At 52.1% G+C, this 26,052-nt stretch overlaps 1 protein-coding gene across 2 annotated transcripts in view; it reads left to right on the top strand.

Moving 5' to 3' along the window:
* The window catches only part of LOC101079552 (zinc finger E-box-binding homeobox 1-like), a 31,566-nt gene extending 14,139 nt beyond the window's left edge, over positions 1–17,427 (top strand). For both annotated transcript variants that reach the window (XM_029830812.1, XM_029830813.1), the window contains exons 2-8: positions 9,006–9,179; positions 12,584–12,733; positions 12,809–13,011; positions 13,098–13,227; positions 14,559–16,264; positions 16,351–16,525; positions 16,658–17,427. In XM_029830812.1, coding sequence (XP_029686672.1) covers positions 9,006–9,179; positions 12,584–12,733; positions 12,809–13,011; positions 13,098–13,227; positions 14,559–16,264; positions 16,351–16,525; positions 16,658–17,319 — 3,200 coding nt within the window. In that variant the 3' untranslated portion in view covers positions 17,320–17,427. The remainder of the gene's footprint in view (positions 1–9,005; positions 9,180–12,583; positions 12,734–12,808; positions 13,012–13,097; positions 13,228–14,558; positions 16,265–16,350; positions 16,526–16,657) is intronic.
* The last annotated feature ends 8,625 nt before the right edge of the window (positions 17,428–26,052 follow it).

Consider the following 26,052-nt stretch of genomic DNA (forward strand, 5'->3'; position numbering starts at 1 on the left):
GTTTGACAGTGCAACCAAATGGTTTTCAAGATTTTATCATCATTAATGACTTTTTTCCCCATCTGCTTTAATGTGAACCTTCATTTCCTAGATGGGGGTATGGGGGGGGGCAAACTGGGTGATTTATCGACGTATTCGCTTCGCTAGCAAGCACAGGTAGGCAGGTGGGTAAAGTCCAGGTAAACAGTGAGGTGACAGACAGACCATGAGCACAAAGCCAGCAATCACAGGAACAAAGAGTCCCGGCTGGCGCTGAACCAGCAACCGATGAGAGAAATGAGCCGCAGGTGTGCAGACGCCCAGGTGAGGAGGTCCAGGTTATATGAAGGCACACGGCAACGGGCCTGCGGGGAACTGGAAGTGTGTGTCTCTGGGTTTTTTAAGAGGATTTGGGGGGGGAAGTGATGAGGTTTGATGCTACTTGATGTCTCAAACTGGGCCAGTAAAGCTTGAAGGCATTATCAAATAGTTCAGGGGCCAACAGGGGGCAGATCATGTCAATGAATGAGTGAATGACCCTTTAGCAGCTCTGTGTGGGGTAGCCTGTGCTGTGGGTGCAACGTGCCCTTAAAGGCACCCACAGGTGATGTGTGGCGCTTCCACAGGCCTGGATACGAAGCAGATGAGCACGTGCTTAGTTATTTAGAAAGCTGACAAGATTTAAAGGCACATGCCAAAGGGGAGAACTGCATGAAATGGAATTAGAGAAGGAAAGAAAATGCTAGTGCAGCAGTTCCTGCGCACACACACACACACACACACACACACACACACACACACACACACACACACACACACACACACACACACACACACCCTCTGCAACCCTGAGTAATGGCTGGGGTTTTAGGCAAATTGAATCAGTTGCTTCTCTCTCCATTGAGCTCTTGCTTACCTCCTGGCATTGAAACCCAAGCTATGGGATTGATTTTTGCCCTCTCACAGTCGGGCCGCTGCCACGTGCCCCGGGACGTGTTCCGGTTTGGACCGGAGCTGCCGAGGAGAGGCTGGGGGAAGCACCCTTGCTGTGCTTTACTCATCTTGTGCATGAACAGGGTGCATGAACACCAGGTCTGCGCTGGCAGTCAGTTCCTGTGTGACTGTTGCTCTGAATGTGAGGCGGTCTGCTGGGAGTACATCTTATGTAACGTCCCTACTCATCCGTCCCCACGGGTCCACATCAGAGACTTGTAGAAAATAGGGTCAGTCCAGCTCCATTTAATCGTTTATCCCTGCCGAGGCAGCCATGACGCAGCACTCTCTCTCTCTCTGTTTGTCAAAGCGTAATAGAGAGCAGCTCTGACAAGCAGAGCATTATATCCGTGATTAGCCCACGAGCATCCTACTCACTGCTGACTGAAAATAGTCCCGCAGAGGGGACGCCGGCTCCGTGACACGTGGTTTGAAGTCACTGTGGAACATAAAGGAAGGCAGCCTTCATCGGCACGCTGTAGAACGGAGCGTTGAGATGCACAAAAGTTCCGGAGTATGAAATAGAACCGGGGCTACGGTCACAGCTCTCCTCTGCAGAGAGAAGGGAAACGCCCTGCTGGATTATTGAGCGTGTGTGTGTGTGTGTGTGTGTGTGTGTGTCTTTGAGAATGATCGTGCAGCCTGATTGACCACCTGTCTGCCTTGTTCTCCACACACAGCGACGGGCTTTTAGGTTTTTCAAAGTGGAATATGTGCAGTACTTTAGTCTTGGTTTTGCTCTAAACATCCAAGATTAGAATCACGACGTAGCTGTAATTGAGGTATCAGCTGACCTGAACCGAAGGCTTGGCTGAGACAGACTTTCACCCGAGGCTGAAGCGACGTGAGCGCCAGGCAGCTGGTCTGAGATCTGCCGTGAATTATTGGCGCCGTAATTCTGTTGCCTCGGCGTCAGCAGTTAATCAGCTGATAATCAAAAATGAATTCTTCTGGAGTCGGAAAAATGCAGGGAATTTTCGTGATTTAACTTATTAACTTCCCAGGAGATTCCAGTTGTTACGGGGGATCAAAGCATAATAATCCAACCTGTAAAACGCAGCATCCTGTTGTCAGAGCGCCGCCTGGATGGGCTGATTAGAGTGACTGCTTATTAAGCTGAGCAGGGACTGAACTGAGGTACATAAACAGGAAGTGACCAGTGAAACACCGTTCCCACGCCACATCCTGAAGGTAGAACTATGGGGGGCCTCAGCCGGGGGTGTGTGTGTGTGTGTGTATTGTCTCCACTGCCTCCTAGGGCTGTTTGAGGGTTAACACCTGGTTTTAAGGTTTAGGTTGGTCTATTAGTTGCGATGGGAGGGTTAAGGTGAGGGACTGAAGAATGTGTTGTGTGGAAGTCCTCACAAAAATAGAAGTACAAATGTGTGCGTGTGTGTTTTTAAAAGTACCATGTTAGAATATGACCCAGTTGTTGTCATAGTGAGTTAAATCCTGCTGATCCTATACTTGTCAAACAAATACAGTGTGTGTGTGAGTGTGTGTGTGTGTGTGTGTGTGTGTGTGTGTGTGAGTGTGTGTGTGTGTGTGTGTGTGCTGTCAGGCAGGTAGCACTAAGCCGTTGTGGCAGCTGAATGTCAAAGATGCATCTAGTTGGCAGCTCATGTTTTACTGACCGTCGGGCTCGGAGGGACGTCGGAAAAACCCACAAAAGTCGACGCCGCTTCGGCTCCAAACTCAACAAACACAAAGCCCTTTTTTTTTTTTCTGTTGTGAGGAAAGGTCAGAGGTCAAAGGGGAAGGCAACTCACAAAGAAAATATCCAGGAGGTGGCAGGAACAGAGACTTTTCAAGGCTTTTCATATTCAAAGTGAGTTCCACACTTCCTGTCCTGCGTGAAACGAAGTGTCCTTCATTCATTTGATTTTCTGTGGTTTTTAATCACACGTGTTTGCACGTCTCGTGCGCTCTCCTTAGAGTGAAACAGGCTTTTTATTGTGCCGTCCCAGCGATAACGCCTCCCAGCCGCGCTTATTTATCTGTCGCGTGTGCAAATTGACACGTATAGAATGAATCCACACAGAAGCTGCCTCATTCTTTAAATAAAAAAGGCATTTTCAGCGCTGTTGAGGTTTTATTTGCAGCTTCGGGGGTTGAGGTTTAGGGTCAGCCTTAATGAGAGTCACCTCCGTGACTCCCCCGAACAGAGTCGGGGGGGAGTTTATGTAATAATCTGCTTTAATCCGCAGCGACGCGAGTGTTTATCTGCCTGTCCGATGAACTCCGGCACCAGACGGATGACGGCGTGGTGCAGAGGTGCACCTCCAATGGCTGATTTTCTTCAGCAGATCTAATAAACCTGAGATCAGAGCGAGCTGAGGGCGTTGCGTAACAGCCCGCGGTACCGCCCCCCCCCCCCCCGCCCGGCACCACTCATGACACACGGGCGTTGCAGATGACTGATCGACCGCGTCTTCCCGCCGAGTGCAAGGTTGAAAACGCCGTTTCTGACGTGGCAGGTGCTGCTTGATTTCCTCTTTTTCTCTCTGAGGTCATTCTCACCTCACGTGAGGCCACACGTTTCAGGTGTGGCGACGCCCTCTGACTCACGCCTGGGTCGGTGGCGCTCGCAGCGAACAGGCCGCTTTGGGGAAATGATGTCAGGTGTCAGGTTTGAACCGCTTGTGGGACTTTTTGAAAAAGTTTTCAGAGGCCCCGGACGCGTGAAGTAAATTATTTTGTGAAATCCCACATTCGTCAGAGGCGCTGAGAGGGAATCTTATCACAGTTTCCACGTAACTTCACAAACTCGACTATTTCAGGCGTGTATTAGAAAGTGGAGCGGAAGAGTCAGAACTTTAAAATTTTCCCTCCTGGAGCACAAAGACTTCCTTTTAAACAATAATCACTTCTTTTGATACGGAGCGCTGAGAGATGTGCCTTTTAAAAGAGGATCCTCAATCTCACAGGGACTAACCTAGATTTCATAATCTTCTTACCAGAGACTTCAGGTAGGTAAACTAGGTGTGGGCAGACTCTCAAATTTACCTTTTTGGTAATCTGCTGCTCTTTCATAAAAGCTCAGATGCCGTCGGTGTCGTATTTGACCGCGTTATTGCGAGTATTTAGCTTTAAAATGAGAGTTTTCTGTGCGTCAGCGTTGGTAACAGGCTGACGGAGAGCGTCCATACGTGCTGGTGGTTGTGACGGTATGCTCCTACGATGCAGTCTGCCTGCAAACACAAAGGAAGGAGAGGGGAAAAGGGGGGGAGGAAGACAACAAACCTCATTAGAGCTTGAGAATATTAAATTATCCATCTTTGCTCACTGGTGTGCAGCCTGTCTCACCCTCAGGTGTGTTCAAAACACACATTTTCCTGTCAAAGCACACGGGTTCACTCCGTTTCAGCAGCTTATGGTATATTTTGTTTTAATATAGGGCAGATCTGTGGTGGCCCCCTGGTGGCTGCATGGGGAACAACACGTTTGTGCTCCATGATGGAGTCTGTAAGCTTTAATCTGCTTTAAGTTTAAAGTAACAGTAGATTGGTTTCCTGGTGAATATTGCTAAAACCTGATTTTAAGACACTTCCTTCTGTCATGTGTGTGTGTGTGTGTGTGTGTGTGTGTGTGTGTGTGTGTGTGGGAGAGAGGAGGAGAGAGGTCCAATGGGGTCTGATTGAGCACCTGGGCTGAACAGGAAGCAGCTGGAGAGTCCTGATTACTGTGGACACGCACGTGCACACACACACACACACACACACACACACACACACACACACACACACACGGCAGATGCCGTATCCTTGGAGGCAGTGGGAGAGACCCTGACCTATGGATTTCATAGCTGGCTACAGCAGGAGGGGCTTTCCTGCCTTTCTAGCTGTGGAGCGTGTGCTTATCCAGAGGTGGTTGGCGGTACTCCGGCAGGGCCACGCCCCTCCTGCTGTCTGCGCCGCTGCGTCTCAGCCCGACGTCACGTCCACTCCAGCCCAACTCCTCGTGTGGCTCAGTGCTGCAGGCTTTTACACTCGATACAGGTCTAGAAATCTAAAGCAGCGTTTCTTTTTAAAGTAAGGATTCAATGATTGAGGCGGATTTTTAAAAGAAATACACCTAAACATCAAAAAGCTTAAGTATCTGGATGGGAGTCAATCAAAGCCCCCAATTATAAAGAAGATTTCACGTAAACGTGTAGTTGTGTCGCATAATCAGGACAAACCAGAGCACAGGTGAGAGCATTTCACTAGTCACCTGGCTGGTGATTAGGTAACAGTCAGATGAGGATGAGAAGGTGTCGCTCCCTTTAACAAGGAGCTCTGCAGCTGCTCGCCATGGTAGTGGCAGACAGACAGGCAGACAGACAGGCAGACAGACAGACAGGCAGACAGAGAGACAGGCAGAGAGACAGGCAGGCAGAGAGACAGAGAGACAGGCAGACAGAGAGACAGACAGGCAGGCAGACAGACAGGCAGAGAGACAGAGAGACAGGCAGAGAGACAGGCAGGCAGGCAGACAGACAGGCAGAGAGACAGAGAGACAGAGAGACAGGCAGACAGACAGGCAGACAGGCAGGCAGGCGGGCAGACAGGCAGACAGACAGGCAGAGAGACAGAGAGACAGGCAGACAGACAGACAGAGAGACAGGCAGACAGAGAGACAGGCAGACAGAGAGACAGGCAGACAGGCAGAGAGACAGGCAGACAGAGAGACAGGCAGGCAGGCAGACAGCTTTACCGATGTATACATCTGTGTTTGGTCTCTCTCTCACACACACACACACACACACACACACACACACACACACACACACACACACACACACACACACACACACACACACACACAAAAACACAGTGGGTAATTGTCTGTTAGTGTATTGGCAGGGGTCCCACACTGCACAGCTGCACTGGGTCAATACACACACAGACACACACACTTGTACAGAGAGAGAGAGGGAGAGAGAGAGCCCAGTCTTGGTGTCTGATTAGTTTTGCTCTTCTTTCTTCATGTCTCCTCTTCGGCCATGCAAAGTTCTACCTGCGCCGTGTGTTCAGCTGCTCCTGGGATCAGTAAATGCCGCCGTGACCACGTCTGTCAGCTGACTCACACTCTTCAGCGTTGTCGCGTGCTCCCGAGGCGGCTGCTGCTCAGGTCTTCACGCCTCAAACATCCCCAACGCCGCTCGACGACTCCACAAGGACCTCGGAGGCACCGCCGGTGTTCCCTGAAAAGTGCCTCCGCAATGTTTCCCACAGCTCCAAAATGAGTTGAACTGGGAAAACTGTGGAAAAACTGTGGAAAAACTGGGTGGCTGCCTGATGTGTTGCAGGTATCAACGTCACTTCAGGCTAAGTTGCAGCGGCGCTGCAGCTGGACACGAGTCGCCGACGTGTCTGGAAGAGCCGATACTCTTCTGAAGCGAATATTCACTCATGACTCGTCTATTTTGGGCTTTTCCTCTTCCTCTCTCTGCCCAGCAGTCTACCTTTGACCCAGATACGGGGACATGTGGTCCATGTAGGGATGTGTTGTGGTTAGCCAGACGCGCGCGCTTCCTCTCCACGCTCACATGTCCTGATGTGGGTCTGCAGCAGCCAGGAAGCTGCTTCCAGGCTGTTCTGGCCGGTTTTCTGCTCATGCGTTTGCCTCGTTTTCATGCTTTTGTCCCGCTAATGCACACCGCTGCGTAGCTTCGCCTCGGGTTTGAGTACCGCCCTGTGATACGCGCATATTTCCTCTGCTATCAACCATCCAGCTGAGGAGGTGAAAGAGGTTTAGCGGTGCGGCTCCAGGCCGCCGCAGCACAACTGATATGTTTGATTAGCTGTTGCCTCCATCGCTCTGGAAACCCTCACAAGCTCCTCTGTGAGGAGAGCGCCGGTCCACCACTGTGACCTCTTGAAGTCCTCCTACAGAGGTATTTTACAGCAGAGTTTGCAGATAACCTCTCACCCAGCTCCTCTGTCTCGTATGCAAACGACTCCAAGTGGCACCTCGGCTTGTTTCGCTTTCAGCAGCGTCTCCAACAAAGGCCTCGCCAGCAGCACCGGCGTGCAGGCCTGCGCAGCAGCGGGCAGCTTTTTCAGTTTGATTTAGAGCTGTTTGCGTTCGTCCTTTTGCTTGTTTCTCCGTTCCTGAGAGATGCAGTGAGCAAAAATGTTGTTTCTGTCAGGAGATGGGAAACGCAGCCCGGAGTTGAATAAAACCTGATTCCTGCCGGTGAAGGAAGGCCTGGATCTGGGCCCTCGGGTCAGAGTTCAGGGGAAAATACCAGGCCAGAAAGTAGTTGGCGGTAATAATGAATTGACATGTTCTCCGCTGGAGACGTGGATGGCAGGAAGGGAGGAGGGCTATTGTCTAGACTGTTCTTTCCCTTTCTTAGTCTCTGCGCCCCAGATGGAGGATTAACAGTTCACTTGACGCATTGTTGTGATGATGTAGACAGGTCTCCCTTTGTGTCTCATTCTCCGTCAGGACGCACACACACACGCACACACACACACACACACACACACAGACACACACACACACACCCAGGGGAAAGTTGTTCCACAACATTAGTCTCATGCTCTGCTGGCTGCTCCCCCTACCGGCTGTTCACGGAACTGCACCCTGGAAGGAACGTTCAATTTTAGACATTTCTCTTTGATTCTGAAGAAAATCAAAGTATTTTATAGACTCATTCTACAGATCAGTTAATTTGAAATACTGATGTCTAAAAAGGGTTGATATGAAAAGAAGTCTAATCACATTATTACCTGCTTCAAAGAACGAATGAAACTGATTCGTTTTGAGAGATGTTGTGGTGCAGATCTGAGCAAGAAAACATTTTAAGGGTAATTAACTGATAATTTATTAATTTCTTTCCTTAACCGGGGGTTTAGATTGATACCAAACGTCTTTGTCTTCGTATTTAGCCGTTCGTGACTAACACTGATTCTATCAGCGCAGACGCGATAAGATACATCCTGTTCCAACATTTGGCAGAGTCTCCGCAGTCAGCAGGGAAGGTGTGTGTGTGTGTGTGTGTGTGTGTGTGTGTGTGTGTGTGTGTGTGTGTGTGTGTGTGTGTGTGTGTGTGTGTGTGTGTGTGTGTGTTTCGCAGCATCTTCGTTTTGTGCAGGAGTACATTTAACACACACGCAGAGCTGTCTGTTTGCAGGTGGTGTGTGTGTGTGTGTGTGTGTGTGTGTGTGTGTGTTCACACAGGCCCGCCACCACAATAACAACCCAAACTTTTCTCCTCATTAGGCGCCACAACACCTCCGCGTTCGTTTCCCTGCAGAGAGCGTCCAAACACACACATGCGTATGCATTAGCACAGACAAGACCGTGGACACACACACACACACACACACGTGTCCACGGTGAAAGAAGCAATTAAAAAGCTAAACCCTTGTAGTCGCCCTCACTTCCATCCCTTTGTGTCTCTACCATGTGTGAGTTCGGCTCCGTTCAGCTGCCTTCACTGATAAACCAGTGTGTTTTCTGTGCCGCACGGAGGGGGCGAGGACATCTGCACGCTCGCCGCTGGGGCGTTGGGATGTTAGATGTCGTCTCAGGTCCTTTTATTTTCCCCTCTCTTGCTCAATCAGTAGTTTCCCTGTAGAAGCTCCGCGCTAATGTTCTCCTGTGCAGAGATGCTTTGATTAGAAGCTCCGGTCCTCCAGCAGAGGAGGTGAAGATCTGACACATTAGCATGTGTGAACAGAGCTGTTGCCTATTTTAGGACTGAAGTGTCTCAGCTCGGTGGTCCTTCGTTATTATTTTCATTAAGATGTCGACCTGATGGATCCATCGTTTTCTTGTTTTGGCCTCTTCTTCTAGATTTCTGGCGAGGACGGCGTGACGCTATATTTCCCATTCAGGAGGCACGTTTACACGTTTCGCTGCTTTGCATGATTACAGCCGCGTCTTCTGCCGTCTGGAGTTGCCGTTAACTGCCTTTGTTTTGCCTCCTTGATGTAAATCCGACACTAATTACAGCAGCAGGACGCCGACCTCTCGCTAATCACAATTCTAACAAGCTAGCTGCTGAACTCTGATGATGATGATTTCCCCCCTTTTTGCAGTGACAAACTTCAACAATGGCTTGGAGGCCAGCTCAGACTCGGACGACGAGGACAAGCTGCACATTGTGGAGGAGGACAGCCTGCAGGAGCCTGAGGCTGCCGCCGCGGAGGGGCCCCCCCTGCAGGACAGCCACGCCGCCGCCACAGTATTGCCCCACAACGGCGTGAACGGAGGTACGAGGTCGCCGGCAGCCGCGTGACGTGTTGACTGGCAACAGCGTGACGTTTGCTCAGGTGTTCAGACTGTCTGCACAACCTGTTGTCAAGGAAAAGATGCATAGCAACCCAAGTGGGGGGGGGGGGGGGGGGGGTGGGGGGGGTGGAGGAGGAGTGTTGGCTGGAGGCAGCAGCACAGGGAGCTGGGAGGCGGGATCAGGTGGACATGAAGGCGGGACAACAGGACCAACGGCTTGGGTCAGGCAGCAGGTATCAGTCAGCCGGCTTCACTCCCGATGGTCACGTCCGTCGGCCATCAGCGGAACGCCGGTATTCCGGTGACAAACGTGGAGAAGCCGTTCCATCACGTCTGATTCCTGCGTGACGCGTCCCACTTCCTGCTGCTGATTAGTGTGTCCGTGCGTCTGTCTGCTCCCCCTTTGATCACATTAGCCGAGGCCTCCTCTTGGCCCGGGGGGAGCGCCCCCTCTCTCTCTCCGACAGATGTTGCGCTCCATCGCTCCTCGCCGATATTCTTCAGAACCTTCTATCCTAAAGGCTGAACGCCGTCTCACTCTGACACGCGCACGCGTGCGCTTTGATAGGTGGCAGGAATGAGCTTCACCTCTGTCCTCGCACAGGTGTAAAGCCGCTGCTGCTCGGCTCTGTTTGATATTCCCAAAGAGCGGAGCTGCTAACAATCCCCGATGCTGCCTTTAGGCTGTGATTTATGGCGCCTCCACCTTCACGGCTTTACTGTGAGCATTAACATGCTAACGAGGGAAACGAGCCCCGCCTGGTGTGGGACGGAGGTGAGGTCGGCTCCTCCTCGTCCACGCCAGGCTCCTGGCAGAGGAACGCCGAGCCGTTCCACCCGTGCAGGACGCGTCACAGCTGCGCCTCAACTCATTTTTCGGTTTCCTGTGGTTCTTCCTCTTTCTCGGGGCTTCTGGGGCATCGCCAGCTGTGAGCGCCACCAGAAATAGATGTTTTTCTTTTTCCCGCGCGTTAATTTTGTTTTTCAGATGGTCTGAAGGAAGCTCTTTGAAGAGCATCGCCTTGGGGAGAAAAGCTTTGAGGCTCAGGCCCAGACAGACGAGCGGCTCGACGGGCGGCGCCAAAGCCGCGTCGTGGCCCCAACTGCAGGGCCCGATTGGTTTGTGTTCACTGTTTCAGTGGCGTTTTAATCCCCGATTCCTTCATCTCACAAGGCGGCGGTAGAGGTGAGCAGGAAGTGCTAAAACCATGGAGACGGCGAGAATGTGACACTGAGATAGGACTCGGCGGGCCCGTTTCATTGTTTCTGAATAAAGCCTTACATGGCGAGAGCAGCGCCGCTCTGTTTTCCTCCCCCTCCTCTTTTCTGTGCATTCACTCACTTCTCCTCTTTGTATTCCTCCTCATTCTGCCCTTTTCCTCCTCTACCTTTTGTCTGGCCTGATTCTGCTGCTCCTTCTTTATTCTCTGGCTCAGAACTCAGGTGAAGATGTTTGTAGGAAAGTTTCTCCCGACTGTTTGAAGCTCTGCAACTCTGGATATTATTAGATGTTAATTATCCACAGTGGGTTCTGCTGAGTTGGTAGTTGTTCAGAAAACCTGCCTGTTATTTCTCTTTTTGTTGTTTTTATAGAACTTTGGAGGCCTCCTGCTGCAGCTGCAGGTAGCTGAGAGCAGATGAAGCCTCGAGCAGCACGCTGGTGCTGTCCTTCCTCTTCATGGACATGTAGCTCATCCTTTCTTTGCTGGAGTTTGGCGGTCTCCACTTATCACACTTTGATTTTCAGTTACTCCAGGTGGGAATAATGAGGCGACACCAACGTTTGTCCTTTGGTAATGACCAAACGGAGCCGTCAGCAGGTTTTCCTGCTCTTCCTTAATTTGCATCCTTAGATTCCAACCATTCGCCCCTCTTAGGAAAACATGAACAAACCAGCAACCGGAGAAGTCCTGGCAGCTTCTGGACACAGGTCCTGGAAAAGTCTCAATCTTGCGGTGGAACCTTGCAGGAAAGGGACGGATTCTCGATATTTTTGGATTTTCTGATTTACTTTCCTCCTTTCTTGGGGAGCTGGAATGGAAAGCAGGCTTCTCTGGTGAGGGATCAGCGGTCAGTGTAACTCCCCCTGCAGTCTGGGCCCCAGCACAGCCTTATAAATACACCGCAGCCTCACTGTGACAGCTCCTGGCAGGATATTCAACTGCAGCGCTCTGGGTGTGTGTGTGTGTGTGTGTGTGTGTGTGTGTGTGTGTGTGTTGGGCTGGGGCGAACTTGGCAGGTGTGTGTAGCTGTACACCGAGAGTGTAAGCACGCATGTGTGTGTGTGGAGCTGCACACCCCATGGTTTCCTGTTTTCATTCCATCCTGATCTTCCACATGTGTGCGGAGTCCTGGTCATCATTATGACTTGGCTTTTTTGTGTGTGTGAGACATTAAGTGTAATTGGAGTGTGTGGTGGGAAAATATGCAGAGGTGTATGAGCGGAGGAGGAGGAGGAGGAGGAGGGATGGAAACAAAGGACGGAGAGGAAGACTTTAAATGTTCTGGTGCTGCTGCCAGAAACCCCTTGTTTCATTCCAGTGAAATTACAACAACAACTGCACAAAGTGGTTACAAGAATATTCGCTCAGGCCAACTGGCAACCGGTGGTTTATCATGTAACGCAGCTGGATGGATGCTAAACAGAGGGAAGGGGAGAGAGGAGGCGATAACGCAGATAAACCAGCGGCGAGAGGAAGGAGCGGCGTGCAGCCGAGGCGAGCGCATCTCTGAGGTGGAAAGAGATTTGGAAGCCTTCTGGATGAGGTCATGGGAAGCTGAGATCGAGATCTGTGTGTTTAAAATGAGGCTTAACAGCACTCAGCCTGGGCCCGCCTCTTTATGGGCACACACACACACACACACTAACACACACACACACACACACAGCTGCACCTGTTGCTGACACAGCTCAGCAGGAAGGGGCGTGGCCTTTGGCACTGGTCCTGGCTGCAGTATAAATCTTCTCCCAGCTCCAGGTTGAGTTTCACCTCACTGCTCGGTCCAAATGGCTGTTTTTAGGCTCAGTGAGGTGTGTGTTTGTAAGGCTCTGTTTGGAATATCATTATGTAATAACAGGAGCTCATAAACAAACATCAAATGAGATCCTCATTCAAGCAGCCCAGTGGGGAATAACACGTTAATATTTATTTATAGCCCTGCTAAATAAGCTTCTAAGGCGCCTTAAACAGGCTTGTGCTGCCCTCTGGTGGTCATGCTTAAGAACAGCACCCCTGTTAAATCTTGACATTTTCTCCTAAAATTGTTCATTTCAGCTTGTCTGTGCCACAAACTGGAAGATTAAATGAACAATCTGAGTGTTTTTTAAACAGATCCAACAGTGTGAACTGTGCTCCTAAAACCTTGTAAACGCGTGTTTCCGTAGTTAAAGAAGAATGCGTCTCGGAGGATGAAGAGGAGGTGAAGGACACACTCGTGGAGGAGATTCTCCAGCAGGGAGACACAGCCATCATCTATCCCGAAGCTCCCGAGGATGAGCAGAGCCCAGCAGAGACGGGAGGCGCCGATGAAAACGGTAACCCGGACAACAGAACCACTCCCATCCGTCCGCTTCTGTCAGCATGGGCTGAACTCCTCCTCTCTGTCTCAGGAACCCCTGATTCCTTCTCCCAACTGCACACCTGCCCCTACTGCTCCCGGGGCTACAAGCGCAACGCCTCGCTGAAGGAGCACATAAAGTATCGGCACGAGACCAGCGAGGACAACTACAGCTGCTCGCACTGCAGCTACACCTTCACCTACCGCTCCCAGCTGGAGAGGCACATGAGCCACCACAAGGGCAGCAGGGAGCAGGTAACACCCGGGGGGGGGGCAAAAGTGGGGGGCAACAACCCCCATTCTGCGTCTTCTCACTCTAACTCTGTTTCCAACTGTCGCAGCGTCAGATTTCTCAGTCGACGACGGGAGGAATCACCGAAACGGGGGGGACGCGGAAGTTCAAGTGCACCGAATGTTTCAAGGCCTTCAAGTATAAGCACCACCTGAAGGAGCATCTGCGCATCCACAGTGGTGAGCTGTTACCGCGGCGACCGCCACCCTCAGTCACACGCACGCCCCACAGGGCGACCGTTCGGTCGCACCTCAACTTTTGGGTGAATTTATTTGTTTTTGTGGGAGCCGGCGACTTAATTTGGCCTTTTTAAATGTACCAAATCACAACTAGATGCCAACATTAACCCCCAAAAACTGCGTGGAAAGTGGGTAAAGAGGGTTTGCTCGGAGCACATGGTCCACTCCTGGGGACAAAGGGAGCCACTGGCCCCGCCCCCAGTGCTTCACACCTGGCTGCAGGGTCCACCTCAGGGCTCGCCTCATTGGTCAGTCAGACACTCCTGCGTTCTCCTTCTTCCTCTCCTGGGGAGCTCTAGTGGAGGAGGAGCCACTTACCTGCAGCTCCAGCGTCTGTAGCCTGCAGAGAAATGCTTAACTGGCCTCCAGCCACCACACGGTCTCCAGTCTGAGGCCTGAGATTTAGAGGAAATTAGCCAAAACATGGCGCGAGCTGTTCCGGCCAGTCTGCACCAGCGAGCTCTGACCAGTAAGAACTTCTCTTCTTCTTCTTCTTCTTCTCCAGATTTACTGAACTTCCTCTCAGCCAGGTCGTCTTTACCTTTTTGTATTTGATATTTACAGCAGTTGGAAATTCCCACTTGAGCCAGAAAGTGAGCAGATGTGTCTGACCTGCGGACCACGTCTGCTCCTGCCCTCGTGCACGTGCACATGGTGTGAGATTAGCAACCTTTAGCTTCAGTTACAACCACACACACGTGAATCGTTGATCCTAGTGTGGTGAAGTCCAGAATGAGACCAAGTCCCAGTTGGTCACCGCGTGTTTGTATCTGGACTTTGTGTTTATTGTTCTGGCGGCTTGGTCTCATGTGGCGACCCGGGTCAGGGGACCATCCAAGTCCTCTGGTTCTAAATGAACCAGTATTAAGAGACCAGAGTGGATGTTTGACCATTGTCATTCAGCCTCCATTTGACATGCGTACTGGTCCCGCTGGGACGCTGCAGCCTATTGTTCTGTGGAAAAGCCTTTTCAGGCCCCCTGAGGCCTTCACACCTGGGCGCAGAGCCCGCCCCTGCGCTCGCCTGATTGGTCGGGGCTGTGGGAGAAGCAGCAGCTTATCGGTGGCCTGCAGAGGCTCCGCGCTGCAGTCACATGATCCAGCTGATCATTAACCGGACGTGGGGGCGCTCAGAGAGGGGAGCTGTGATTCCGAGCTCGGCTGAGCTCTGCCGGAGGCCGACCCTCGCCCCCTCGAAAGATCTGATTAGATTCGCTGTGAAGTCGCTGTTAAATCGAGAATAACGCTCATTTTTTTGGCGTCTCGCCACAGGTGAGAAACCGTACGAGTGCTCCAACTGCAAGAAGCGCTTCTCCCACTCCGGCTCCTACAGCTCCCACATCAGCAGCAAGAAGTGCGTGGCGGCGGCGCCGGTCAGCCGCGCCCCTCGGACCCTGATCAAAACCACGGCGAACGCCGCCCAGGTGGCGCAGGTCCTGATCGCTCCCAGCCGCGGCGTCCTGAAGGAGAAGGCGGAGAGCAAGCCCCTGCAGGAGCAGCTCCCCGTCACCCAGATCAAAGCCGAACCTGTGGAATACGAGTGCAAGCCCACCATGGCGGCGGCGGCGGCCACCAGCGGCGGCAGAGTCGTCAACGGAGCCGCCACGCAGCCCGGCGTGGTTCCGGCCGCGGCCGTGCCTCAGGGCGTCGCCATGGTGGTGCCGACGGTGGGACTGATGTCGCCCATCAGCATCAACTTAAATGACTTGCAGAACGTGCTGAAGGTGGCGATGGACGGGAACGTCCTGCGGCAGGTGCTGGGCAGCGCCAACGGCGTGATGACGCCGGGGAAGCAGGGCATCGTGGTCCAGCAGGCCCAGCAGCAGATCATCAGCCTGCCGGCCTTCGTGGACCACGACGGCACCACGAAGATCATCATCAACTACAGCATCGGCCCCGCGGCCGCCACCACCGCCGTCACCCAGCCCACGCCGCTCGTTTCCAAAAACAACGCCGCTCCCACGGCGACGGCCGCGGCGGCGCCGACCCCCACCAGGACCGACCAGGCCGCCACCCCGGAGGCGGCCGACCTCAGCATCGTGAAGACGGAGCCGGAGTCGGTGCCGATCGCGAAGGTGGAGGCGGCGGCGGAAGCGGACGGCGCCCAGGTCCCGGACAGCAACAGCACCTGTTTGCTGTGCGACGACTGTCCGGAGAACCTGGAGGCGCTCCACCTCCTCCAGCACCACAAGGCCGCCAACGGCGAGGCCGTGGACTCCGCCGCTCTGGACCCGTCCTTCGCGGATCTGCTGAGCGAGGCGGGCGTGACCGTGGCGGAGCCGCCCGTGGACGACCTGCTCTCCCTCCTCAAGTCCTACTTCGCCTCCAACGCCAACCCCAACGAGGAGGAGCTGGCCAAGCTCTCCGAGTCCGTCAGTATTCCCATGGAAGTGGTCCGGAAGTGGTTCGTCAAGATGAACTCGCACAAGTACAACAGCGCCGCGGCGGGTCCGGCAAAGACGGGACCCACGACCTCCCTGGACGAACCGTCAGAGGCCGACGGGGGGAAGAACTCGCCCGGAAAAGCGTCCTCGGAACGCGGGAGTCCGGCCGCGGACGCCGCTCCTCTGAGCGCCGACGCCGAGGGCCTGGTCATCGTGAAGAGCGAGCCGGAAGAGGCAGAAATCAGCAACTCTCAGGCGGAGCCGCTGGACCTGTCCCTCCCCAAACATCTGGCAGCTCAGTTGGAGTTAAAGGAGGCCACATCTGCCCCCAAAGGGCAGGAGAAGCCGCTCAACCTGGCCTGCCTGAGGAAGGACGGCCAGACCATCTACGTCGCCGCGCCGCAGGCGGGAAACCCCGTCAACATCGTGACGGCGGCGCAGCTGCCCACGCTGGTGGCCATCGCCGGCCAGGGCCCGGTGGGCTGCCTGAGCACCATCAACACCGGAACCAAGCGCACCATCCTCATCCCACAGCTCACCTACACCTACACCACCACCACCGGAGCCAAGACCGTGGTGCTGAACAGCCACAAGGTCGGTACACGCACGCCGCCGCGGGACGGGCGGGACCGGGACGGGCCGGGCCGGGCCGGGCTCACGGGTGTTCTCTGCTTTCGTAGGAGACGAGTCCGGACAGCGGCTCCGACGGCGTCGCCGTGGCGGAAGAGCAAAGCGAGTCGGAGCTGGCCATCATCAAGAAGAGGCGGCTGGAAAACGGCGTTTACCCCTGCGACCTTTGCTCCAAAGTCTTCCAGAAGGGCAGCTCCCTGCTCCGACACAAATACGAACACACAGGTTTGTGCGCGCACACACACACACACACACACACACACACACACACGCGCGCGCCGGGGTGGGGGGGAGCTCAGGAACGCCTGGTCGAGCGGCGGCGTCGGCGTTCCTCTGACTCTCGCTTCTCGTCCGCAGGCAAGCGGCCGCACGAGTGCAGCATCTGCAAGAAGGCCTTCAAACACAAGCACCACCTGATCGAGCACTCGCGGCTGCACTCGGGCGAGAAGCCGTACCAGTGCGACAAGTGCGGCAAGCGCTTCTCCCACTCGGGCTCGTACTCGCAGCACATGAACCACCGCTACTCCTACTGCAAGAAGGACGGCCTGCACGCCGCCCCCAGCCCGGGGCCGCGCGGCGTCCCGCTGGAGCTCAGCAGCCCCGGCGCCGCGCCGCCCTCCGACAGCCCCACCGCCACCCCGCCCTCCCAACTGGACTCAGACGAGAGGGAGAGCGAGGAGGACGAGGACGAGGCCATCTGCATGGACGACATCCGCGTGGTCCAGGTGGACGACGGCGAGTGCGAGATCTACGAGGGCAACTTCGACGACGAGGAGGACGAGGAGGAGGCGGCGGGCGAGGAGGTGGCGAAGGGCGGCGAGGAGGGAGGGGAGATGGAGGAGGGGGAGGTGGTGGGCGAGGTGGTGGAAATCAAGCTGGGGGACGATCACGTGCAGGACGACGAGATGGACGGGGAGGCGGCGGCGAGCGCCGGCTGCGAGGCGGAGAGGGACAGCAGCGTCGGGGAGGGTCCGGACGCCGTCACGCCCACGGAGGAGGCGGAGACGGACGCCAAATGATGGAGGGAATCAAGACTGAACTGCAGGAAATCAAAGATCCTATCGGTCCACTACTGTGTACAAAACCCCGGGTGTGCCTGAACTCAAGAAAAAGGAAAAAAAAAAAAACTGACTTTTTTTTTTTCTTGTAGAAATGAAATATCAGTGTTAAAATTGTTTATAGAATGAGAGATTTTAAAAGCAGACGTCGCCCACGGTTACTGAGACATCCCAGGTTCTTTCCTTTGCTTTTCATTTGCTCAGTGTTACTAAACTCGTTCTCCTCTGGAAGCATTTTAACCTGTAAAGACGAGACATTTGTATACCTTTTTATTGCCAATGAAGTTTCCTAAATCAGTATTTTACTGCGTTCGACGAACAAAAACCTCTGCACTACAGTATTCCTGGTTTACCGACAGTATTCCTGGTTTACCTACGGATACATGCCTCATGCATTGTACGGTTGTCAGTGTTAACATTCGAGCTAGCCACATGTTGTCCGTGTTAGTGTTAGTTCTGTGCTAGCTAGCGTAACTTTTGTTTTCAGTTTGACTGTTAGCCTTAAGGAAAACAACGTATTCTGGGGGAAGTTTGTGGGTGGGTCGGGGAGGGGGGGGGGGTCCTGGGGGGAGGGGCTTCTGAACGCCATAACCAAATTAGTCCTATCAGGGAATGTGGAGTATCAACCTCAAAGCCAGCACCGGGCGGCTGCGTTTTGGAGCGAATGGGGCGGAGCCTCCTGGAGGAAAAAAACAAACAAACAAACATGTGAAACTTAGGCTCCGCCCACATCAGCTCAGCCGCAGGCTCCAAAACACAGGCCGCCGTTCTTTACCAAGCTTCTCCTAATTTATCCGACTTGAGTTTCAGGTCAGCGTTTCAGTGTTTTTAGCTTATCGTGCGACTCTTTGTGAAGGAACAGGGTGGTTCCTGCTCCGGCCCGATGCCTCCAGCCTTATGCAAGACCTGTGTGCTGTTAAAGTGCCATTGAACAGTGTTATCATTTCACACATGTAGCCAGTATTATTTCTCCTTGACACCAAACCCACATTTACTAGTGTTTGTCCACTTGCACAGAACAGCCAACGCGTCACTTTGACTCAAACTGAGGACAATTCTGAGGCCTTTGAAGTGTTTTTAACCACAGAAACGATTTTCATCGGTCGAATCTGCGCAACTGTAAATCAAAGCTTAAAAAAAAAAAAAATCATCAAAGCAAAGCGACGAGCAAAAGTTTCGGCCAAAACGAGACGTTTCTGCGGCGTAACCGAGTTGTCGCTTGGGCTTTAACGAGTCGCTGAGAATCATCGTTAACATTGTGAACTTTAACCTGTGGAGATGCGAAAAAGCCGCCGCCTCGAATCGTCCCCTCGTCCCTTCGACGGGCACCCATTCGGCTTTTGTCTGCTTTGATGTGGAAGATCAAAAGAATTCCAGAAACCGCTCAAAGTTTTCATTCTTAAGATTTTAAACGAAGATCAAGCGGGAGAGAGCGACGGAAGTCGGACGGTCGGCGGTAAATGTGCACTTGTTTTAAAACCAGTAAAAGGTGAGAAGCTGTCTCGCACTTCAGGTAACAAACGTTAGTGAATGTGGTGACCGAGTGATTTCAGTTGCTTTTACCGAACAGTGTTTTTAGTACTAGTGTGTGTTTTTGTTGTTGTTTTTTTTTTTTTTAACAATGGCAGTATTAGAATCCTTTTCACAAAAAAAAACTGTTTAGTTTTTAGAAAACTTTTATATTTATGTGTCTTATTTTTATATTTTCTTTTACAGTTATTTATTACACATTGTAGTGTACATTATTGTAGTTTGAATTGATACAATAATATATTTTAGTATGAAAAATAATCTTCAAGTCAGACAAAAAAATGTGCTCCTGGGAGATGAAGTTTGTATCAACGCAAAAGAGAAAAAGAGAATTCCGATTTCTGTTTTGACCGAGGAAAAAAAAAAAACCACGAATTAAGTGATGAAGGAAACTTACATGTGCATCCCAACTGCGTCGTTATGAAGCTACTGAAACCTGTGATGTTAAACGCATGACTCGTTATGAAGGATATTGCTATGGAAACGTGACTCCTCCCCTTTTTCTTTCATTTCGAAGCCAAATTTCGATCACCCCGCCACCGATTTCTGTTGTGTGCCAACTTGTTAACTTGTACTGTCGAAGGCTGCGAACGGCTCCTTTTTTGTCCTCACCTTTGTAAATTCACTGTCTTTTTTTTTTGTAATGTTTGTATTTTAGTTTTGCTCCATTTTTATGACTCCCATCAAAATAAAATATAAGACGGCGTCTCTGCGTCACATTTGTCTGCTTGTGCATTAAATAAAGATCTGAACATTCTGAGGTTAAAGCTAAAAAAACTACTTTAAAATCTAGATTTCAAGGAAAAACCTTCAATGTCAATAACAGGAGTTTTAGATCATAAATATGGCTAAAACCTGGTAATGTTGGACATTTCTAGGCTACTTTGAGCCACCAGGTGGCGCCAGAACGCCAAACATCTGAGACGCTTGCAGTTATTCCTAAATAATCGATTTCTGAGGCGCGATATTTAATCCAAACCGTGGAGAATCCAGGAAAAATCCAAATGGGGAATCATAAAGTCCAGCCGCTTACAACAAAGATGGATAATGCCCACAAAAATGTTTTTCAACAGCTTAAATTCAAATTAACCACAAAACGTGAGCTATTTTACGTAAAAACAAACTTTATTAGAGTCAGGGCGACGTGACGAAAACAGTAAACCTAAATTTGAAGAAGGAAATTAAAATAAATTAAATTAATCTTTAATGATCTGCGCGATGGCAGTTGCCACTAGGTGGCAGTGTTGGGCCGTGTCAGGAATTAAATGGACGCTATTTCATCAGAAAAAACTTATTTTCTTTTAATTTAACCCTTTTACAGGTGTTCTGCTGTACTGCAACAACACTAAATAAAGGTCATTCATCTAAATTTGGATGCTTCTGCGTGGATTTGAAATGAAACAAACTGCGACTGCTGTTGAGAGCGTCAGATCCCGATTTATCATGGAGGAATTCCCGCTTTTCTTTCATTTTTTTTATTACCTTCAGGAGTTCTATTTTCCAGGTGTGAATGACACTTGGAGGTTTGATTGTCGCGGCTCTTAGATGAAACACTTCTGGAGCTGATTTCAGGTGTTGGATGATGTCACAGTCGCCCTCAGGGGTGTCGGGACGGCGGGCTACAGGAGCCGGAAGGTCACATTCAAAAGTCGCCTTTTCAGAGAGGATGGAGGCACCCACGCGGCTCAATCTGGGGGGGCAGGAACGTTCCAGCAGCAGAACCAGCAGCAGAACCAGCAGCAGCTTCAGCTCATCTCCATAATGAAGCAGGGAGAGTCTGTGGAGCAAAGCGGAGCACAAACAGCATCACAGCCGCCACAACGGCTGTAATTAAAGCTCATTCCACGCCGCCGCCGCCGCCGCGGGCCGGGTCGGGCCGCACGCGCAGCCGTTTGTCACAATTAGCTGCCGGATCAGGCCTGTCAATCAAATTCAACCTCTGCCCGCAACAATCAGCAGCTCCGGAGTGATTTCCCGTTGTTTGGTTGGAGTTTGGGCCGCCTGAAGGAGCCGAAACGGGAGGAAAACCGGCGCAGGGACAAACTGTTCGGAAAATTCTTCCAAATGTAGAAAAATAACACATTGGAAGAGCTCAGAACCCAATTTTTAGGGGTTGTTTTGTGATTTTTTTCTTCACTCATCGAAACAGGAAGTTGAGGCGCTCCCGTCTTCCTGCTTCCAGCATCGTTTCCTGTGTGTTCCGTCTGCGTCCAGGTCAAAGGTCAAGGGGAAACCCTTCCGACTGCACACGTCCTGTAGCGACAGGCGTTGCATCGGCGCCTTCGTGTTGATGCCAACGGGCTTTACGTCACGCAGCCAAAACCATCCCAGGTGGTCCCAGATGGGGCGGGACTGTTTTCGCTGGGACGTTGTCGAGGCTGAAATTGTCCCGTCGGCCTGGTCGGGTCCAGGTCGGGCAGGTCGGGCCGCCGCTCCCTCACTATCTCCTCCCTGAAACTTCCAGAACAAAGAAATGCTTCTTTTTTTTTTAAATCCCCATTTTCCTTCCTTTTGACAACTGACGCGTGCTGGAGATCGAGGTCAATAAAAGCTGAAGAACCCACGTGAGCACGTGGGCCGCTGACCTGTCATCCAGCAGCGGCCTGTAGGGGGCGCCAAAGTGCGAAAACCTTCCCTCTCCCGTTTATCTGAATATCTGAGCTCTGCTTGATCCAGCTTCAGTCCGGGTGTGTGTTGACTCCTCAGTCAGGATTTATGCTTAATGAACCGCAGATGTGATGTTAAAGAGGGAAAAGGGGCGAAGCCTTCAGCTCCCGGTGACAGGAAGTCCAGACGGACACAGATACTCGCCTGCAATCAGGTTAATATCGATCTGTAATCCTCAGAGCAAACAACAGATGTAGCAACATCTGAGGGAACGTCGGCCGAGCGGGTCAGAAGGGATGAACCAGGAGGAGTGAAGGTGTAGCTTTAGCCGGGTCCGGTCCTGAAAGGTGACACCCGCCCACCAGGACCTTCACTTGAATGTTCAAGGTCGTTTCAAAGCTCGCCGCTGGTCATTTGGGCGCGGCGTTCTCTTTAGACAGGACTGAGGATGTAAGTAAATACTTCTGAAGTAGCTGGCAAACATCGTTAAAAGGTAATTAGCTATTTTAGAAGATTCCTTTTTAAAAGTCCTTGTGAAGCGTCGTTAGCCGGTTCCTGCGGGAGCCATTAATCCAAATCTGGGGTCAAAGATGCATCTTGGAAAAAAAACGAGCGCGTCTTTCTTTAGTTTAGAGCTCATTAACAGACGAGCCGCCTGTTTTCCCGCCGCCTCGCTCCACCTCATTACGTCCCCCCGTCCCTCGTTCACGCCGCCTCCACCCAACTTCTTCATCGGGGCGTCCGTCCTCGCGTCCCTCTGATGGAGACGTGTGTGTTGGAATCATCAGTTTGCTGCTGCGCTCCGTCTGAAGCTGTTAAAGGGCACAGCAGGTGTGTGTGTGTGTGTGTGTGTGTGTGTGTGTGTGTCCTTTAAGCAGAGAAAAGAGTGGTTTTTTCACAGTTAAGTGTTGCTGCCTCAATCTGTCTTGTAAATGGAGAGAAGGTCAGGAGAGAAAAGAGGAATAAAAGTTGAGTTCAGCTCCTCCTCCTCTTCCTCCTCCTCCTCTTCCTCCTCTTCCTCGGCTCCTCGTCCCTTGATAAACATTTTAGTCAAACTTAAACATCTGAACCTTGAAATCTCAAACCAATATTTTCCCTTGATGGATTCGGCTGCGCGCAGAATGTGTTGAAGAACCCGGAACGCTCCATTTAGCACAGCAGCTAAAAAGCCGAGAGACCTTTTTAAATTGACTCGAGTGTCACTTTTTACACACACACACACACACACATACACACACACAGAAGCGTGCACGTGCAAGTGGCCTGAAGGTTGAACTCAAAGATTTCCAGAAGGAAGTGACCTCAGAGGTGGAAAACTCTGGTCGATTCCTAAACCCATAATATCCTACCCTGACCTCCGCGACCCCCCTGACCTCCCGGTTCAGCCTCCTCTCTTGTCTTTTACCCTTCATCAGTGTGTCTGGCAGAAAAAAACTTGTGTTGTGGTCGGCTTTGACCTCGAACCGGCTGGTTCTAAACGCACCTGCGGGATTTGGCGCCCTCTTCTGGCAGGAATATCCAATCCGGAGCAACCGGAATTAAATCTATGGACATTTGAGTCCGGAATGATTTAAACGCCAGTTTTTATCAGCAAATTCTGGCTAGTTGGCACTTGTGACTGTGATTAAATCCGCTGCTCCTCGCTAGCTAAATTATACTGGAACCTCTTGTTGTTTTCTGGAGTTTGTCGTGTAACGTTTGTCCTAATAAGCTGCGTGAATGTACGCAGGTTGTATTGAAATGCTAACCGCGGCTAAGTGGGATGCTGTGGCTGAGTTTAATGGGTTTATTGCCTCCTTTTCAGCTCCGCCAGCTCCAGAATGTTGTGCAGGTTCAGTTAAAAAACTCATTCATTAACTTTCTCAACCTAGCCAACATGCTAATCCTACATACACTCCGTATTTTATCCTAAAATTAGCTCAACGAATCAAGCGCTAGCATGAAAGATGGAATATCGTGTGCTTCTTCTATTTATTTTTAGCATTTTCAGCCTTTATTTGCTGGCAACCACAGGTGGGAGGGGGGAAATGAGACATTTCCAAATGTCCGGAAGGGGTGTGAGAGTGTGTTATTTTAAGATTTCCAGTTTTTCTGCTCAGAATTGCTGTGTAAATGACAGGTAGCTGGAACAGCCTGGCAAACTCCTGAGCTCCAGCTCTCCCGTATAATTCCCCCTGTCATTCCCGGCCGTCTCCCCCTCCCTCCGTCCTTTTGTTCTCCCCCCAGAGGCTGCAGCTGGCTGATAACCAGCTTCAGTCGGAGACGACTCGGACGCGTCCATCAGCAGATGGACCAGCGTCCAACAGTGGCCACTCCCACTCCCTCCTTCTTCCATCTTCCTTCTCCTTGTGAATGAGTGAATCCTAACCCCGTCATCAGACAGGCACGTTGAGGTTCTGTCTCCAGGTGAAGCGACCCGAACGTCCCCCAGGGACTTCGGAGTGAGGCCGTAACCGGGACCGTGCTAAGCTAGCGTAAGCTAAGTATCAAATGACTGATGACGCGTGTGCGCGAGCCTCTGGGTTCAAGCTGAGTCATTCACGGAACCACAGGCCATCAGCAAATTGATGGAGTAACAAGCTGCGTTCCTTCAGGGAAGAGCCGGTCAATACAGGCTGCAAATACCGCACGATTAAAGCAGCAGCGGCAGCAGTTTGGGCTAAAAAAATAAATACTACAGCAGCGTCTGGTGGAAGGACAGAAAAATCCGATATTGGGGGCTGTGACGGAGCTTCGGGGGCTTCACGCTGAGCAGAGATTACCTGACAAAAGGTTGTGACGAGGAGCAACGAGGCTCCGGGGAAATCAGCCGGATGGAACCTTCTCACCTGAATCACCTCCTGATTACCATCATTTGGTCGCCCCGGTCGGGTGGGAGAAAAAAGGCAATTGAGAGGAGCATGGAGGCAAATTTTAAGAGGACGAGATCAAATCAGCTCTCTGAACCTTCAGACCAAAGAAACCTTGTTTTTAAAGAGGCGGAAGTTTTACAGCCGGAACTTCAGAACGGCAAATGTTTCCTCGGAGGAATCCGTCTCCTCTGGGACCTTCTTACATCCTCGGCGGTTCCTCTACACAGAACCTAAACTGGATCCTGTACTTGTTTTGTTGAGACGGCTGAGGAGCGTTCCAGTGCTCGTCAACCCCCCCGAGACCCCCCAGAGCCCACACATCAGCCGCAGCAGCCCGACCAGGAGATCAGAGGAGGGTTCATTAGCAAACAGCTGAACCGTGACGAACACAGAAGAGGCAAAGCTGTTTTGTTTTCCTTCCCAGGTGATTCCTCGGGGATCTTTGCTGCCTGTTGCAAAGAAAATAGCGTCAGGAGAGCAGCCAGCGGCACTAATAACAGAGGAAATTGATTTTCTTTGTTTCATAAAACAAGACAATGGGGGGGAGGGGGGGTTCAGGGAAAGTTGAAACTGTCAACTTCTGGGGCTGCATGATGGAAGGGGAGGGGTTAGGGGAGGGGCCAGAGGTGGGGCTGCAGGTGGGTCTACAAGTGGAGCTATAGGTGGAGCTAGAGGTAGAGGAGGGGATAGAGGTGGAGCTAGAGGTAGAGGTGGGGCTAGAGGTGGAGCTCGAGATAGAGGTGGGGCTAGAGGTAGAGGTGGGGCTAAAGGTGGAGCTAGAGGTAGAGGAGGGGCTAGAGGTAGAGGTGGGGCTAAAGGTGGAGCTCGAGGTAGAGGTGGGGCTAGAGGTAGAGGTGGGGCTAGAGGTGGAGCTCGAGGTAGAGGTGGGGCTAGAGGTAGAGGTGGGGCTAGAGGTAGAGGTGGGGCTAGAGGTGGAGCTCGAGGTAGAGGTGGGGCTAGAGGTAGAGGTGGGGCTAGAGGTGGAGCTCGAGGTAGAGGTGGGGCTAGAGGTAGAGGTGGGGCTAAAGGTGGAGCTAGAGGTAGAGGAGGGGCTAGAGGTAGAGGTGGGGCTAGAGGTGGAGCTCGAGGTAGAGGTGGGGCTAGAGGTAGAGGTGGGGCTAAAGGTGGAGCTAGAGGTAGAGGAGGGGCTAGAGGTAGAGGTGGGGCTAGAGGTGGAGCTAGAGGTAGAGGAGGGGCTAGAGGTAGAGGTGGGGCTAAAGGTGGAGCTAGAGGTAGAGGAGGGGCTAGAGGTAGAGGTGGGGCTAGAGGTGGAGCTCGAGGTAGAGGTGGGGCTAGAGGTAGAGATGGGGCTAGAGGTGGAGCTCGAGGTAGAGGTGGGGCTAGAGGTAGAGATGGGGCTAGAGGTGGGGCTAGAGGTAGAGGTGGGGCTAGAGGTAGAGGAGGGGCTAGAGGTAGAGGTGGGGCTAGAGGTAGAGGAGGGGCTAGAGGTAGAGGTGGGGCTAGAGGTGGAGGTGGGGCTAGAGGTAGAGGTGGGGCTAGAGGTAGAGGTGGGGCTAGAGGTAGAGGTGGGGCTAGAGGTAGAGATGGGGCTAGAGGTAGAGGTGGGGCTAGAGGTGGAGCTACAGGTGAAGCAGGTCAGGCTGATTACTTAAGGCTGCAATCATCCAATCAGAGGCTCAGGGCGGCCAGACCGGCTGTATATGAGGCATTTCTGACTGCTGCTCCTGTTGGCTGGTGGTTGTCA

The sequence above is a fragment of the Takifugu rubripes genome, chromosome 22 (genome assembly GCF_901000725.2).
Source record: "Takifugu rubripes chromosome 22, fTakRub1.2, whole genome shotgun sequence".
In the NCBI taxonomy this organism is placed as follows: domain Eukaryota; kingdom Metazoa; phylum Chordata; class Actinopteri; order Tetraodontiformes; family Tetraodontidae; genus Takifugu; species Takifugu rubripes.